The sequence below is a fragment of the Leptosomus discolor genome, chromosome 12 (assembly GCF_034619465.1).
Source record: "Leptosomus discolor isolate bLepDis1 chromosome 12, bLepDis1.hap2, whole genome shotgun sequence".
In the NCBI taxonomy this organism is placed as follows: domain Eukaryota; kingdom Metazoa; phylum Chordata; class Aves; order Leptosomiformes; family Leptosomidae; genus Leptosomus; species Leptosomus discolor.
In genome coordinates this window covers 17287168-17300751 of record NC_141402.1, presented here as the reverse complement: position 1 = coordinate 17300751, position 13584 = coordinate 17287168, and the positions used below count along the sequence as shown (strand labels likewise).

Here is a 13584-nt window from a genome sequence, read left to right as displayed (position 1 = left end):
AAGCTGTTACAAATTCATTTCTGCAGAGCTATCTTCAAGCATTACTCCAAACAAATCAATTTGCATTTCTATAAAAAACCCATAAAGTAAAAATCCTTCTTTGAAACTTACTTCAACTGTTCCTTTGCAATGGCTAAACTTGCCTTATGATTTTTTTAAAACAGAAAGATTGATGCTTAAAGTATAGCAATATGAGTAAATGACCAATTTATTGTACCAAAAGCTTTCTCTGATGAAGGAGAAGAGTGGAATTGTCTTTGTATGCCTCCTCACCTCCTCCAAATGACTTCTCACAAGAGTCTCACTATATGACTCAGACAAGGCAATTTGTACGCTCACAGTTGAGCTTCCGTGGCGATATTTTACAGGATTAAAAATTGTGTATGTCTGCATTACAAGTTTGAGGTAAATCCCCCAGCTGAAGCAAACAGGTGTAATTCTGTGAATGAACGGCTCTTCTCAGCTTTGCAGCAGCAGGGAACCTTGCCCTTACTGTGCCTACCTTTAAAATTGGAGAGATAAAGGTTAACACGCTTATCACTTGGAAACGAAAATGGCACTCAAACTCCAATACTGGCCTTCCCATTGGGCTTAGCAGAGCATATCCTGATCCTACGTATATTTTTGCCAACTTATAAAAATGCATAGCTGTTACCTTAAAAATGTCTTTCCTGTCTAGAAGTAGAAGGTGCTGTATGCTATTCTTGCTGAATTACATCCGGTAAGCTTTATAAGACATGCCAAATTAATAATATAATTAGGGAAAAACTGAAAAATGCATTCACTTTTTTAAAAAAAAAAACCAAACAAACCCCTCAAGCACCTTTGTAGAGTTCGTGGCTCACCAGCTCCTTCATGATCTTCGGCACATCAGTCAGGACCTATTTTTTCAGAAACACTATGTTAACCCATAGCTGTACAAAATGAGAAGGAGTTCTGGTTTTGATTCTTTTTAATTGAGGCTCCTCAATCTCTTCACATCTCATTTTTCAGAAAAAAAAAAAAAAGCCTAACAGAAAAAATTCCTTATTATTGGAGACATTCAAATTTACATAGATAGCATATATCATAACAGATCTTGTGTAGTTTTGTCAGTTGTACTCACAAAAAAATGCCTAGAATTATCAACTTCAATCTTCCATCCTTATTTTAGTTCTCTTCTTCACAGAAATTATGTATCGAAATTACAATTTTGCAGACTTTAAATAAAAGGAGAGAATAAGAGTTTCCTCTTTTTGAAAAAAAGATTAAAATAGAAAAGGAAAGCATGAAAAAATGGAAATAATGTCAGCAGGATCAGGCCATTGGCATCAACAGAGAAAAAACACAAAGTGTCTTACCAGCGAGAGACAAGTCGGGGTATTAAAAGAGTAGCTTAAGACAAGTTAAGGTACTGAAAGTATCTGAAAGTTAAACAATTGCTTTTAAGAAAGGAACTGAAGATGGATGTTTAAAGTGTGCTATACTTGGGAATAGTTATCACTCCAAAAGTGAGAGGTGTAAAGGAATGAGTGAGAAAACAGATGCTAAAAATAAAAAAAATAGACATGCAATGTGAAATGAAAAGTCACAAATTAGATGAAACTGAATCGAAAGTGCTGATGGACAAACAAGAAAAGTTACCTTTGTGCAAAGGTCAGGAAAGAAGTTAGGAATTTGAGCAGAGAGAAAGACTATTTCAAGTGTTCTGTATTGAGTAAATCAAAAGAGAGGAGTATATATTCTGGTTGTGAAGAAGAATAAGACTAACAGGCCTGGTGAAACTCTGAAAAATATGAGCTACATAGAAAGAAATGACTCCTCATTGGTGCCAAAATGCGAACAGAAGATTACAAATCAAATTCCTAATGTTAGTTATGAGGATTTTCTGCAAAAATCATAAGATGATCAGTTCTAGAGGGTTTCGGTTTTATTTTGTGTTTCTTTTTCAGACTCATTTAAGCACACTTCACCCTAGTTTCAAACCAGCTAAAAGCGCTGGTTTGGGAACTTCTGTCTCAAGTGACAAAACTCTGCATTTGTGAAACTGAAGATTTATTTTTCTTCAGCTGAGGGCCATGCCTCCTGCAGCAGTTCAGTGCTGCTTAGTCAGAACAAGTGGTAGGATATCCTTGAGGAGATACTGGAAACATGGTCAACAAGATGCTTTCCTGTTCTCCTTTCCTGTGAAATAGCACATACTGACTGTTGCCAGAAACAGGATACCAAACAAGGTAGATTTTGACCTGAGTCAGTTCGGGAATCCCTACAAGTCCTATGAAGGACAGAAAAGCATAGGAGTTCCCTCCCAGAGTTCCCAAATCTGTGCTTTGCTTTTCCCAGCAAAGCAAAGATGATGAGAAGGAAGGCATATGGAGATCAAAATTGTAACATTAGGAAACCAGATTTTCTAAAAACAAAAGGAATACTTATCACATTTAATCCTACTGTAACAGATACTATTAAGAGGAAGAGCAGAACATGCCAAAAATGCATTGTATTAAACACTGTGAATTTTGAGGATGGCAAAATGTCTATAAACAGTACCCCTATTTGTACTTTGAATGGCCCTCGCTACTTCCTTCCTGAGGTAAATGAACAAGCCAGTGGTACATCCTGTGTGAAAACTGTGTTCTTCCAGAAATGAAGGAAAAAGATATATATATATATAAAAAAATCTGCGTTTGTTACATAATTTAGTTAAATTAGTCAGAGAACAAGGCCAAGTCACTCTCAAGAAGAATAAGATGTCAACGTTTGGAATAAACTTCATTCAACTTAATTTTGATCGTCCTTGAATTCTGAAGATTTATGTTCTCCTTGGGTTTGTATAAACAAAAATAAAAAGGGCATATAAATATAGAGAGAGACAGAGTTCCTTAATCCTGAATGACTCAATCTTTTGTCTTTTATTGACAGAAAGAAAGAAAGAAAAAAAAAAAATCAGTGCTATCCCAGAATACACTTGCTATTTTTACTACTGTTTTATTTCTAAAACAACATTAAGTTTAGTGAACAGAAGTGAGCGGCAACAACCGGCACCTCATACCAGGCATGCCACAGAGCCACAAGGAGCAGCCAGCTCAAGCCATGTTTCAAAACTAGGCTTCCCTTTCCATCATCCTCTGTTTTCTCAGAAACAACTTCCAGAGTCCATGCGTTTTTCAAGTCAGTCATTTTAGGATACGCGCAGATGAATATACTCTTGATTGATGTACATCAGAAATTGCCTTTCCAAAAGACTGGCCATAGTCCCACCCTTAGTCTGGGAAAGTGACATTGAGTAAAAAACCAAAAGTCATTTTGGCTTGGCAAGGCCCACAGGGCAAGAACCTCTTTCATTAGTTTTATCTCTCTAAAGCTGCACTAACAGAGCTCGCCTTAGTGAGGATGCTGGAAGAGAAAGCATGCAGACCTTGTATGTCTCATCCTTTGGCAAAATAGAATCAGACAGCAGGAATCTGGAGCATAAATCTATGACATAGCAACATGAGATTTTGATAGTGGTTCACTTAAATAATTCATTAGTTTCCATGTTCAGCTTCAGTAGAATGTTGTTGGGGTGAAGGAAAAATTGAGTAAATGAATACCCCTGCAAGGGTGTTTTCCCTGAATATTTTATAATCTTTTCTTGCAGAGTTGGAAACTTTTGAATGGAAAGAGATGTGGGAGTAGCTTTGGAGTGTCAAAATCAAAATGTTTGGAACATAAAAGGCAAAGATATACCAAGATGAGATGAGAAAAACTCGTAGTGTGAACTGACTCACGTTATTTTAGTGACATCATAGAATTCTGGTATTTAATTCTTTCTTAATGCCTAGGTAGGGAAATCAGTTTTAACCTCTTATTCACAGCCCCAGTGCCATGCACAATATGACTGACCTTTATTCCTTATCATAGAAGTAAAAGAACGAGAGAAAAAGAAATTATGGACAAGAGTGTTTAAAGCAACTACCAGAAGAAAACCTTGCAGATAAATGAAAGAGAGAATTTCCTTTCTAAAAGGAAGTACAAGAAAATTGTTTGTTTCAAAATATGCAGGAAAAAGACACTGTAGAAATTAGCTTGCACTTTAGGACTCGGGTGAGACTGATAGAGTTAATCTTCAACACACATCATTCTGTTCCTTCAAACCAAATTTGCTAAACATTTTACTACCTTCCCTGTTAGCAATATTCTGAAGTAATTAATATTATTCTCTGACTGCAATATGCATTTTCGTAAAGCACACTGCATTACAGAGCAAAATGGAACTGTAGCAGCAGAATAAGGAAGTCTATGGCTTACTTAAAAGATGACACATGATGTAATTTAGGATCATGTTTTGAAGTGCTATTTCATTTTGTTACAGAAAACAAAATACGTGTTTCAGAAATAGTCATCTTAAATGTTCAATCAAAGCATGAAAACAGAAACCTGAGGCTAATTCTCTTTACAAAAAGTATACAGCCAGAGGGGTTTGGCATAATTGTACCGTCTCAAGAAATTAGTGTATTTGGATCTCAGTGACTTCACCATGCCCCCCTCCAAAGGCGTGAGCACAAATATGATAAAGATCTAAATAATTACTAATACTTTTGCACATATAAATACATAATTCCTAAAGATACCATCTCAGTTTATTATTTTACCAGAAAATCAGCACATTTTAGGACTGAGACTAATAGGCAGCCAAATTTTTTCTCACCATGTGCTTTTGGAAAAAACACACTTGTCTCTTCCAGCACCACTCAAAACTCTTTCTATTTATAACATTCTGCAGCCTGCACAGATAACTGTGTATAATTCTCTCTCTCCCATGATACCTCTTCTAAATGTTACTAAACTTGTGTTTTCAGGAAGTTCTGGTGGTTTTTTCAAATCTGATTAACTTAGGTCGTATTTCAATACTGATACAGATATCACAAAGATCTATAAAATATGTTAGAGTTTGTATACATTTGTGATGGTACAATAGAAAAGCAAATACAGGTTGTTTTAGGAAAACAAAAAAGCCCACCAATTGTAAGAAATAGCTTTTACATCATACACTAAATAATATCATTTTTTTTCCCTTATTGCATACTGTCTAGACAGAGCCTAGTAAAGTCTGCGTTCAAACATGGAATACAACTGTATTCTGCATCCCCCGAGGAGTATCCTTCCCTTACCAGCTATCAATACATGTCCATCAGTCCACTCTATTTATAACACTCATGACCTGCAGACTTGTTCTTTTAAAACATGTTGTTATAATAGCATGTAGAGACACATCCCCAGACTTAAATTTTTAAGAAACCTGAAATATCTCAGTGACCTCCCTATCCACACTGAGCCGCCTTGCATCCTGTGTTATACTGGAGACCGACCCGTCAAGTTATGCTCACTATTAAAGGAGAAAAGACAAACGCACAGACCCGCTTCTAACAACGAAGATACAAGCATTCCACGTCTGTATTTGGGCTTTGCAGGTGTAAGATACTCCATGCTGTAGGAAGATGGCTCACACTTGATTCTTGTTCCCATTTTTTGACCTTTGTTACCAAGTCTGCACTGGTCTGTTTTGTAAGTACTTGACTTCGCCTTCCAAATCAGGGAAAGTTTTAGTAGTATCTGCAAGGGCAGCATATTCTTTACGTAGGCATACTTCATCTATTGCTACTGAGAGAATTTGGGAAATAAAATCCGCAGATATAAATCATTAGAGTGTCTTTACTCAGAGTTAGTTGACCTACCCCACTCAAATTGAAAGTAAATAGCTCATTAGAAGAAGGAAGAACATAGAAGAGAAATGATGCCTCTGGGAAAAATTAAATTTCTATATCCAGCTTTGTTTCCATTTATTGTAGCCATGTGAGGATAGAAGTCACGACCGCCAGGGGCAGAGGTGAATGCCTCAAAACATTAGGCATCTCTGCCATATCCAAATTATCCATTAGCTACAGGCCTATTTTGTGTATTGTTAATGAAATTTTGGTGCAGAGGATAGTGTCAAAGAGAGAAAGATCTTCCAGTTATAGTTCATAGTACATCTTTAGGCTGAATAGCAAAAAGATGGGCTCTTGCCAGTACTAAAATCTCAGCTTGGCTGATAACATACTACATAACTTTAAGTCACAGGCTCCATCCATGTATGAACAAATATACTTTCTTCCCCCTTTCCCTCCATCCGCACTCACCACATAAGATGCCCACTTCATTTTCAAGATTGCTAGCATTCTACTTGTGGTGATTTCGACAGAAAATTCTGCCTCTAAGGTAAAGTTAGAATTAAAGATAATGTTATCCCTCAGAAATCATGAAATACTTGTTTCATGGAGGTTAGGAGACTGCTGATAACATATCTGCTCTACGGCTCAATGAATTGGGTTTCTTTGTGGCTTTCAACTACAAGTTTTCTTGCTGTGGCGTGACAAGTAGAAGGATTATTTCTGCATATTGATCTTCCTGACAGGAGTCTCTCAATTGCCTCTTGAAATGACAGAAAAATGCATTTCTTGACCTTTTGTTTTACAAGAGAAAACGGAAAAGTAGAAAAATAGCACCTAGTCCTTGTGTAAAGATCACTTTGTTAGACTTGTTCACTTCAAGTACCCATACAGTTTCCAAAATTACTTGAGTGTAGGTGTTTCAAGCCCTGATTCTGCATGGCGCTGCAGCTTCCTACAGACCCCACGTGAAGACAGCGACTTCGGTTGGATTGTAACCATTAGATATAAATTCCCATGTATTGTGTCTGTTTCCTTCTTGTTTTTATTATACAATCCTAGTGTGAGTAATTAAGGCAAATCGGTGGTGTGATACAGATTTATGCACCAAGCTACAACTTCTTCAGTTCCTGAAAATTGTGATACAACTACGATTGAAGCACTTCTCAAAATTTAAATAAAGAGAAAATTTAATTAATCAATTAAACTGCCTTCTAAAGGTTGTAAATAAGAAATGCTGGTAGAGCAGATTTTCTGTAAGCAGAAGTATTTTCATGTTTCAAGAATGATGGAAGCATATTCATTTAAGGGATGTTCATATTTGGGCTTTGCAATTGAAAAAAATTCAAGTAAAAGCTGTAGATTATTTTGGATCCCCCCCCGTAAAATTCCTGTTAAATATTTCCATTTCTATAAAAGAAATGCTCTTTTCTGAAGACAATGCTCACCACTTTGCATTCTAGTTTGATCTGATAGCACGAAGTACACGATTTGACTCCTCTGTGAGGGGACACTCCCATAAAGCTGTGATACGTGCATTGTGGAAAGTTCTTCAGATGGGTGAGGTAGCAAGTTGTCTGGACAGGTTGCTGAGAAGGCTAACAGCGAGCACAGAGTCTGCTGCTGCTTCTCTTTTAACCACCTTGGAAAGAAAAAGAGGGACAGATACCCGTAGGGAGGTTTGCTTAATTCTGGTCTTTTTCACCACCTTTCTTCTGGTGGCAAATGGGGCCAAGCTTTGCTCATCCTTTTGTCTTAAACCCCACCTGTTCTGATGTCTAGAAAGGGACTTCATTTTATGTTGGTGAAACTCAAACCACCTCCACTGCTATTCTAACTGTCAAAGGCTCTTCTGCCCCTCAAGCCCTGCTAAAATAGAAAAATACAGTTGTCTCCTCTGTATATAGACACTTACTACATTGACGGTCTTGGACACAAAATACTAAACACTTGAAAGTATTTACTCAGTTACACCGTATTTACCAGTAACTCCTATTTTCCTTTCCCTGAGCACCCTGTTAGCCTAGCTGTGTTGTTTGTGCCGCGTGGATCAAAACACTTTGCAGGAATGTGTCCTTAATATTTTAACCCTTTTTAGTTGCTACAAGTTTAATATTTCATTTTCTTCCTTTTAGACCCTCATACATCATATGGGTGATTTCTAATACATAAATAGACTAGCAGTAAAAATGAATTCTGAAACTTAGCAACTATTCTCTGGAAAATTTTCACACCCATTCCCCCAAAAACTCATTGGTAAAAGAATCACACACACACAAAAAACCCACAGAAAAAGAATTGTTCTTTAGCCTTGTACCATTTTACCAAAAGTCAGACTCGGTGCATATCTCATTTCAGGAGAGCTTGAGGGCTGTACTCTGACCCCACCACTACCAGTTATGTTGCTAAGATCCTACTTAGGTCTCATGGTTTTTTAAATATATATCTTTAAGAGGTTTCTTTATCAAGAGGTATTAGGACAAAACCATCTCTAGGAACATATTAGGGAATTTGCGTGGAGAAATGTTTCTGAGTATGATTTGTCTCACAGTTGTAAAACAAAAATTAGGAGATAAAGATCATTATTGTAGGTTGAATGTTTTCAGTCCTTTCCAGACTAACAAGAGATGAAGCAGAACAGCATATATCAGGGATAATAACATTTAAATCTGCACAAATATTTACAGCTTCAATATTCAGATTAGCTTTGCTTCCTGTGAGAAGCCTGAACAGCAAATGCACCAGGCCCTGGAAGCGATTCTACCCTGGCAAATGCAACAGAGGTCTGGTCTATATTTCTATATTGCGAGTGGCCTGTTGCCCACTGGTGAAGACAAATTGTGTAGCTATGACACTGGCATTCATGTTATCATATTGTATTAAAAATTCTTCTTTGCAGGATTAAGTAGCATATAAATCAGAACAAGCCTTATTTTCTTAAAGATTGCCTGGCATCTCTAAAAACCCACCAACCTCACACTATCTGCTGTGTTTACGAGTATCACTGCTCCTTTCAAACTTTCACCCAGGTAATCCAAGTGCTGTGGAAACCAACGTTGGTCATCGATCTGTTCACGGAGCATTCATCAGGTAAGCTTGGTCATACATTTCAGGATTTAGTCTTTTGAAACATTTCAATATTGCGCTGTGACTGATAAGCCTCCAAAGATGTCAATAATGCTCTATGTGGAAAGAGTCTGTATTTTATACACAGAATGTAAATTTAACAGTTTTTACTCTCTGCAAGATATTCTGACATATCTGCAGATCCCAAGTAAATATGCCTCAGGACTGGTCCTTCCATCACAATTGAAAATGGAGCGATATACATAAAGTTAAGGTTATTTATAAGAACATTCTTTCTCTTCTAACAAGAGAGATGTAGGAAAGTAATTTAACAGTTACATCCTCTTGCAATGGGTTCGATTAAAGCAGGAACAAAATAAAACTATGGTTAATGTTTTTCTGTCCCAGCAACATTTCCATTTTCCGTTCTGAGAACATCAGGCTGTATTTCAGGATACCACTTTACTTTGTCAGAGCATTCACTTTTCTGTATTTGCACTGTTAGGTGTTATGTTTAAAATTAACACATCAGTACTACAAGAAAAAAAGTTCTTCTTAAGTGATAATCTCTCTATATTGAATTCCCTGCTTTATATGCAAAAAAGTCATAGTACAAGCATACCATAATAAATTTTAAACAATAAACATCTCATTACACAGAGTATGTGGACAGCAGATTGAACAGAAGGAAAAAGACATGTTCTCCTCTGCTGCTGCTTTTTTTGCAGTTTCACACTGAGTACTTATCTTTTCATAGCTTATGTACCTTACACTACCTTTTGTTGGAGATTTGAGTGATTTTACAGCAGAGTTCTCCAAATCCTCTTTAAAAAAATCACTAACAATCTAAAAAAGCCTTGAGCTAAATGTAAGATTCCCAAGGTTGCAACTGTAGAGGGTGGAGTCCTACAGGGCAGAGGAGCCAACACCAGCAAACCTGATGTAGGATGTTGATTTCATTAAAGATTTTTGTGCTGTTATTGCTACCTGAAAATAACTAAATTCTAAGAGCAAAATTTCAGTTACTTCCCATAGCTCAAACTTTTCATTTTGCCTGTGAAAGAGCATTGTTGGGAAACAGACTGCTCATGAAGAAACACAGTCCATCATTGCAGTACAACCAAGAGCTGTTTTTATCAATAGGCATGGCTGAGCAAGTAGAAGTTTCTTTTAGGAAATGACATGTGGAAGCCAAATAGAACTTATTTACACTGTTCTGTTCAGACTTCAGCCAACCCAACACGAAACTGGAAAGAGCGAGCTTGCTTACTTTGAACAATGGTAAAATAAATACATCAAGGAAAGTTTTAGAAGGCAAAAGATGAGGTTGCATTTACTTTAGGTTATCATTCCTATACCCCCCGAAATACTAAGACATGTCAGCGTTTATTTGATTCTTCCCATGATACAGAAACACAAACCAGGACAATCTTCAAACTTTGACAAAACATTTGTCAAAGATGCTTCCTAGCACTGCTCCTTAGGAATAGTAAACAGTGCTTGCAACAAATACTTGCAAGACCTAATTCTTTTAAAAAGAAAATAATTATTTCCAAATGTAAGAATCCCAGCAAGGAGATATGATTTTTTAATTATTATTATTACATCTTTCCTGCACAACTCTGAATGGTGTAGTGCCACAAACAATATGCTGCTCACGCTGAAAGTTCATTTTATTCATGATTGACCGGGTAGGCTAGAACAGGTTACTTTGATATTAAGGGAACATAGCAAGGTATATCACCTAGCACAGGCATAAATTCTTTAACGGCACGTCTTTGGGGTAAGAGAGGTAATTTTGATGTTATGTTACAGGATCCCAGGGGCACAGACAGACACACAACTCCTGGCCTTGCAAAAACCTGCTAACATACCAAAGAAACATTCAAAAGTGCATCTGCTAAGAAAATCCTGTCTTACAAAAGTTAGCAAAGGCTTTACAGGAGGGAAAATCCAAAAATTTCTATTAGGGAAAGCACAAGTTACCTGTTTTTCCTGCAAAGGATAGATAGCATGACATCCCAACCATTTGACCACTTTAATATGCAAGAACTGAATTTATAAGTAAAAAAAAAAACCCAAACAAACATGTTCCAAAAGTTTGTTACAGAGTTAAAAATATCAAAGTTTTATTTACGTATTCACCTACTTTAGCCAAGTGAAAGTTGCAGTCTTCCACTGCAGGTTGGTTGTCCTGCCACAGGATAAAGTGTCACTTACATTCGGATATTCTCCATCTGTTTTGTCTGTGCTTTGTTCCAGGGGTCATAAGCAAGTGAAAACACAATCGAAATCAAATCATCCCTTGCGAGTTGTGCAAGTTAAAATACATATTTAGTCGACAAGAAATCAGAGTAGCCCTTCTTGAAGGGTATTTCCCAGATGAATGAATGACCATCCAACACTTTAGAAGGCATAATAGATTCCATTGACTAACTGCAGAGGTGTCCCCTTGGCTATATCAGACAATCCAAGGCAGCTACACTCTGTGTTTTCCACGACTATGAATTTTCAGAAAAATTCAAGTTTTGTGATGCTTATTTAATTAATATTTTGGGGGGCTTGTTGTAGCTATACGTAACGCCTGCCACAAAATAAAAAACAATGAGCCACACGCATCATTAAAAAAAAAAATTACATCTTACAACATACACAGTTCCATCTTTACAAGCCCTGATGCGAGAAAAAAATGCCAGAGAGAAAAGGAGCCACAGTGGTAAGCACTAGAGAGCACAGCTTACATACACTGCTGGGGCTGCTCTAACTTACACAAAAATTGTTGTCTACTATGGAAAGCTCATCGTCCAGGTAATGCCTGGTAACAGCCTCCTGGGCTCTTCTTCCAGCAGTACCCCCTGTGCTAGAGTATTCAGCAGACACTGAATTTTTTTTGTTTTTAAACAGACCTATGTTCTGCCCTTTACCTAAAGTAACAGTGACTTCATACATTGCATGCATGTGACAGCAGCTAATCCTGTGTTTTCCTTACTGGGTCTTACAGTTTATTTGCAACATGTTACAGGAGTAAATAGACACAGACTTGAGGAAATAATTTGTATAAATGCATGCTTACCAGCTGGTGCAGAACGCGAGCAGTGAAGTTGAAAACCGTGATAATCGGCACAAGATTCACTGAATTTGCCTTTCTTACTATCTGACTTGGAATCCCTTTTGCTCTCAATCTCATCTGAAGAAAGCTTATCCAGTTCAATTCTCACAGCTGACATTGTAAGGTAGTCTCAGTATAACTCAAAATAAAAATAAAGCTGAACTAAAGAAAAAGCCGCTTTAAGTTCAGCTTCCCCAAACTTGCAGTCTGGGGAAAAATAACTTCCTATCACAAAGAAAAAATACTTCCTGAAACTGTAGTAGTGCAAAAGGTTTTTAAGTCAACGACTGAGAAACTCTATATCCATGAAGCTGTTCTTCCAGCTCTGCAGCACTTGCTAAATATTGCAGCTCTTCTCTAAGGCAGCAAACCACTACTTTAAAAAGTTCTGTTCTTGGAGTGACAACAATATTATGGCATTTCTGCGTAGCTGCTACAAAACCAGCAAAGATAAGCGGAGACATCTGTACGTCTGCTCAGTGGTGGACATCCCGACTTTGTTTTAAGAGTCTAATTCCCATGCGGTCCCCGCCGGCCGGGCTGGGAGGGGCGGAGCAGCGCCGAGGGCAGCGAGGGCGCCCCGCCGGCCCTGGGGGGCTCCGGGCCCTGGGGGGGCTCCGGGCCTCCGCCTGGGGGTGCAGCGAGGTCACTGACCACCAGCTACAGCGTTCCCCGAAAACAGGAGCTCTGCTTCTCCGCTCGTGAGTTTAGAGCCTTGCGTCTAAAAAGTTTCTTTCTAGGGAAACCAGTGCTAGTGACAGTAAGGAAAGTGGTCTGATCTTTTAAAGCTTTTTTCAAAGGAAAAAAAAAAAACAAAAAAAAAAAGTTTTCCTTTCCGTAGATGCAAGTAAAGCTCCACAAACTCCGGGCAAGGACGCGATGGGTGCGTTCCCAGCCGCGGCCCCGCAGCGGCCGGCGCGGACGCTCCGCAGGGCCGAGGGAGTCCCCCGCTGGCGGCGGCGGGGAGCGGCACCGGCGGGGAGCGGCACCGGCGGGGAGCGGCACCGGCGGGGAGCGGCACCGGCGGGGAGCGGCACCGGCGGGGAGCGGCACCGGCGGGGAGCGGCACCGGCGGGGAGCGGCACCGGCGGGGAGCGGCACCGGCGGGGAGCGGCACCGCGGGCGGGGGGCACCGCGGGCGGGGGGCACCGCGGGCGGCGAGGCTTGCGAGTGCCCTGCCAGCTCTGGGTTTGCCTCGCGAACGGCAGGGCGGGAGCTGTCGTTCATAAAAAGGCACCACACAGGAGTTTTTTGGAGGAAAATTGCCAAGCCAGGGAAAAGGTGGTGTGACCTGTCAGCTGTTGGCTCCCCATCGCTTTCTTCGCTTCTCTCTGCTTGGCGGGAAGGAGGTGTAAATAATGCGAGGGAAATCTATGCAGCCACGCAGCTTTGACTAAAACAGTGCCTTGTCCTGCAACAACAAGACAGACCCAAAAATCTCTAAACTCAGCTTGACAGAAGCGAATCCTCAGGGCTGCCCCTGCTCAAACGAGTCAAGTTTAAACAGAGCTGCTGATGGTACCCTCCGTCATCGCTGTGCAAGCAGGGAGCAGGTGGGGATCCCGTGTGCTTCCACAGGAAACGTACCCTCACCAGGACCCAGCTCTTTAAAAAAACCTCACAAACCCAGTCGGCAACGTGCCAGTGGGACACTGCCCTGAGTTAAGGACATTTGTAAGAGGTAATTTGTAGGTGGGTTACAATCACCACAGGGAACCCAGATGAGATAACAAGGCTAAGACA

At 39.4% G+C, this 13584-nt stretch overlaps 1 protein-coding gene across 1 annotated transcript in view; it reads right to left on the bottom strand.

Moving 5' to 3' along the window:
• ANO3 (anoctamin 3) overlaps window positions 1–11959 on the bottom strand; it is a 189711-nt gene extending 177752 nt beyond the window's left edge. Inside the window, exon 1 of the mRNA XM_086472191.1 lies at window positions 11806–11959. Coding sequence (XP_086328317.1) covers window positions 11806–11959 — 154 coding nt within the window. The remainder of the gene's footprint in view (window positions 1–11805) is intronic.
• Window positions 11960–13584: the final 1625 nt, after the last annotated feature.